Genomic DNA, 4,217 nt, shown 5'->3' on the forward strand with positions numbered 1-4,217 from the left:
TTGTACTTCAGTAAGGTTATCTAGTATAAAAACCAAAGTGTTAATAAATTGTAATTTCTTATCCTTTTTTATATTTTAAGACAATAATAATGATATTTTAAAATCGAAATAAATTAGATTTCCTGTTTATAGGATCTAGAATCACAACTATCCAGCGTTCTGGAATTCTAAGTAAAATATTTACCAAAAACAAAAACTGAAATCTAAGTCGAAGTCATTGTGTTTTTATTCCAGTCATGGTTAAGGTTGTAAAAGCAATAAGCATTTGAACATGACAACTACCCCCATAATGCAGTTTCAAATGAATAAAGTTAAAACAGTAATACATTTAATACATTTTCATTGAATAAACTAAAAAATAAGAAGGTTTACATAGATTTAACAGTGATGAACACCAGATCACAAAACAAGAAGATGACAAAACAAAATGGTGCTTTTTTATTAGGACTTGGTGGAAAGCAGATCACACTTCAACACTTAACCGTCAATCTCTTTCCTCAACATTCTTATTTCAACTAAAATCAAACTTTCTTCCTATAAGATTTCATTTGGATGAGAGGGACTTGCCTTTTAAATGTTTCACATGGATTAGTGACCACCAATGCCACCACCACCGCCACCTCCAAGTCCACCACCACCTCCAAAACCACCGCCACCACCACCAAACCCACTGCCTCCGCCAAATCCGCCACCAGAACCGCCACCAAATCCTCCCCCAACTCCACCACCACCACCTCCACCTCCACCTCCACCTCCACCTCCACCTCCACCTCCACCTCCACCAAATCCACCTCCACCTCCAACACCTCCACCAACTCCACCGCCAAAACCTCCACCCTTTCCGAAACCTCCGCCAATTCCACCTCCAGAACCACCACCAATGCCACCTCCAGCTCCACCACCTCCACCTATTCCACCACCAACTCCACCGCCCTTTCCGAAACCTCCACCTATTCCTCCACCTTTTCCAAATCCACCACCAGCTCCACCTCCTGCCCCACCACCTCCACCAATTCCTCCACCAACTCCCCCACCCTTTCCGCCGCCAAGTCCTCCTTCAGAACCTCCGCCGACTCCTCCACCAACTCCCCCACCCTTTCCGCCGCCAAGTCCTCCACCAGAACCTCCGCCAACTCCTCCACCAACTCCACCACCCTTTCCGAAACCTCCACCTATTCCTCCACCTTTTCCAAATCCACCACCAGCTCCACCTCCTGCCCCACCACCTCCACCAATTCCTCCACCAACTCCCCCACCCTTTCCGCCACCAAGTCCTCCATCAGAACCTCCGCCGACTCCTCCACCAACTCCCCCACCCTTTCCGCCGCCAAGTCCTCCGCCAACTCCTCCACCGCCCTTTCCGAAACCTCCACCTATTCCTCCACCTTTTCCAAATCCACCACCAGCTCCACCTCCTGCCCCACCACCTCCACCAATTCCTCCACCAACTCCCCCACCCTTTCCGCCACCAAGTCCTCCATCAGAACCTCCGCCGACTCCTCCACCAACTCCCCCACCCTTTCCGCCGCCAAGTCCTCCGCCAACTCCTCCACCGCCCTTTCCAAAACCTCCACCTATTCCTCCACCTTTTCCAAATCCACCACCAGCTCCACCTCCAACAACACCTCCTCCACCAAGTCCTCCACCAGAACCTCCGCCGACTCCTCCACCAACTCCCCCACCCTTTCCGCCGCCAAGTCCTCCACCAGATCCTCCGCCAAGTCCTCCACCAGAACCTCCACCAAGTCCTCCACCAACTCCCCCACCCTTTCCGCCACCAAGTCCTCCACCAGAACCTCCGCCAACTCCCCCACCAACTCCACCACCCCCAAAACCTCCACCAACTCCTCCACCATGTCCTCCTCCTATTCCACCACCAACTCCTCCACCTTTACCAAACCCACCGCCAACTCCACCACCATGTCCCCCTCCTATTCCACCACCAACTCCTCCACCTTTACCGAATCCACCACCAACTCCCCCACCTTGTCCTCCTCCAATTCCACCACCAATACCTCCACCCGTACCGAACCCACCACCTTTTCCACCGCCAATTCCCCCACCAATGCCTCCACCTTTATCGAACCCACCACCAACTCCACCACCTTTTCCGCTACCAATTCCACCACCAATGCCTCCACCTTTACCGAACCCACCACCATGTCCTCCACCACTACCACCACCTATGCCTCCACCTTTTCCAAATTCACCACCAACTGCACTACCATGTCCTCCTCCAATTCCACCTCCAATCCCTCCACCTTTCCCGAATCCACCACCAACTCCTCCATCATGTCCTCCTCCGATTCCACCACCATGTCCTCCACCTAAACCACCGCCAGCTCCCCCACCAACTCCACCGCCGAAACCTCCACCTTCACCAAACCCACTGCCGATTCCTCCACCTCTACCAAACCCACCGCCGATTCCTCCACCTTTACCGAACCCACCCCCAGCACCACCGCCAACACCTCCTCCAAAACCACCACCGCCGCCAAATCCACCACCCTTGCCAAACCCTAAGAACTTCTCATCCCCCTCCCCCTGCAACTCCCTACCAAATACACACCCAGAAAAAACGCATAAGATCACCAACTGGACAGTCCTCCTTGTGCCTTGTGTCATCCTTACAAAGCACTAGAACACTAAAAAATCTGATGACAATATATAGTGAGAGTAGAGCTTTATATAGAGAAATCTTAGAGGGAGAAGTATGCAGAGTTAATAGACCAACAACCTATGTTTGGACTTATAAATGCATGGTTGGGGCATGCATTTATCGCCCCGCGTGGTACAGATTGGAGGCCAACATATAACAAAGCCCTTTCTTTTCTTGGGAAAAGTTTATATAGAGCCGAGGCTCTAAACAATCAAATTAGAGTTTACCTCAAAAATTTTACTAAAAGAGGTTGTTTTGATGTTCAAATATCTTCAAATTGATCATTTCGACATCAAAATGCATGAACATAATAAAAAAAAGGATTTCAAGTTTTGGAAATATTGTATTCTGTAACGCATTTTTGGACCGTCAATTTTTAATATTTTTAAGTTTTCATAGATCTGCTTGATCTAAGCTATTTTTTAATCTTTAAATTTTATAATTAAAGATGAAAATATATTTAAAAGTTATAAAAAAAAATTCCAATATTGAAACCACATTTCTCAATACTATTTGAAGGTGGGCTCTACTTTTGATTGTTGAGCCTCGGCATTATACAAACCACATCCCTTTTTCTTTTATTGGTTGTATTTTATTTTATTTTATTTTATTTTATTTTTTTTCTTTTCCCGTATAAAAGTCAAGGAAAACAATTGAATGCATGGATACGTACGCGTCCTTCACTCAACTCCCACATGGCAACCTCGTGCATGTGCCCGTATATGGAAATCCACTTCAACTTTAACCCACTATCAAAGAAAAAAAAAAAAAAAAGTTTATATAAAGTATCAGCCATATATATTGAAATAATATGTCCTTAAAAGGTAGTCTAAAAGAGAGTGGTTCAATGTTGAAAAACCATCCAATTGATCATCTTGGACTTGAGGTACATGAATATGAAGAAAAAAAAAAATTTAAATCTTAAAAATGATGTATTTTGTAACAAATTATTTTGAAGATTTTCAAGTGTTGGTAGATCTGCCTGACTAAACTATTTCATAAAATTTAAAATCATAATTAAAGATGAAAATAGATTTTAAAAAGCATCATAAAATTTTCAACACCAGCATTATATCTCGAGGCAAAATTTAAAAGTGTACCTTACTTAGGAGCGTACCTTATATAAACCTCACCCAAGAAATAAAAGGTAAAACAATATCTTCCAAACCACCAAAATAAAAAATAAAACTCTTAAGGAGATAAAACTCAATGAATGAAATAGAAATCTTTGAAAAATACCTAACCAATAAATATCTTTGAAAACTTAGTACCAAAACCTTGAAAGTGTACGGTCCAAAATCAACCCTAAAAACTAGAAGTGTGAAGAAAAGGGTGAAAACATAAAGAAAAGGAAAAAAATATACAAGTGTGAGGCTCTAAACAATCAGGGCACACATCAAAAATTTCACTAGAAGACATTGTTTTGATGCTCAAATTGATCATCTCAACCTCATGATGTATAGACATGAGAAAAAAATGGATTTCAAGTTTTTGGAAATAGTGCATCTTGTAATGTATTTTTAGACCGTTATTTTTCATGATTTTTAATTTTTCATAG

The 4,217-nt window shown here is 43.7% G+C and overlaps 1 protein-coding gene across 1 annotated transcript; it reads right to left on the reverse strand.

Annotated features, from left to right (window-relative positions):
- Positions 1-323: 323 nt before the first annotated feature.
- LOC105421666 (uncharacterized) lies at positions 324-2,720 on the reverse strand. Its single transcript, XM_088872398.1, has one exon. The coding sequence runs from the start codon at positions 2,623-2,625 to the stop codon at positions 589-591; it is 2,037 nt and encodes a 678-aa protein (XP_088728524.1). The 5' UTR covers positions 2,626-2,720; the 3' UTR covers positions 324-588.
- Between the last annotated feature and the right edge of the window lie 1,497 nt (positions 2,721-4,217).

This window comes from Amborella trichopoda, chromosome 7 (assembly GCF_054954075.1).
Source record: "Amborella trichopoda isolate Santa Cruz 75 chromosome 7, AtrichopodaSantaCruz75HAP2 v2.0, whole genome shotgun sequence".
Taxonomy (NCBI): domain Eukaryota; kingdom Viridiplantae; phylum Streptophyta; class Magnoliopsida; order Amborellales; family Amborellaceae; genus Amborella; species Amborella trichopoda.

Excerpts from the sequence above, each read along its gene's own strand:
- LOC105421666 (XM_088872398.1), bottom strand. The coding sequence starts at position 2,625 with ATGACACAAGGCACAAGGAGGACTGTCCAGTTGGTGATCTTATGCGTT.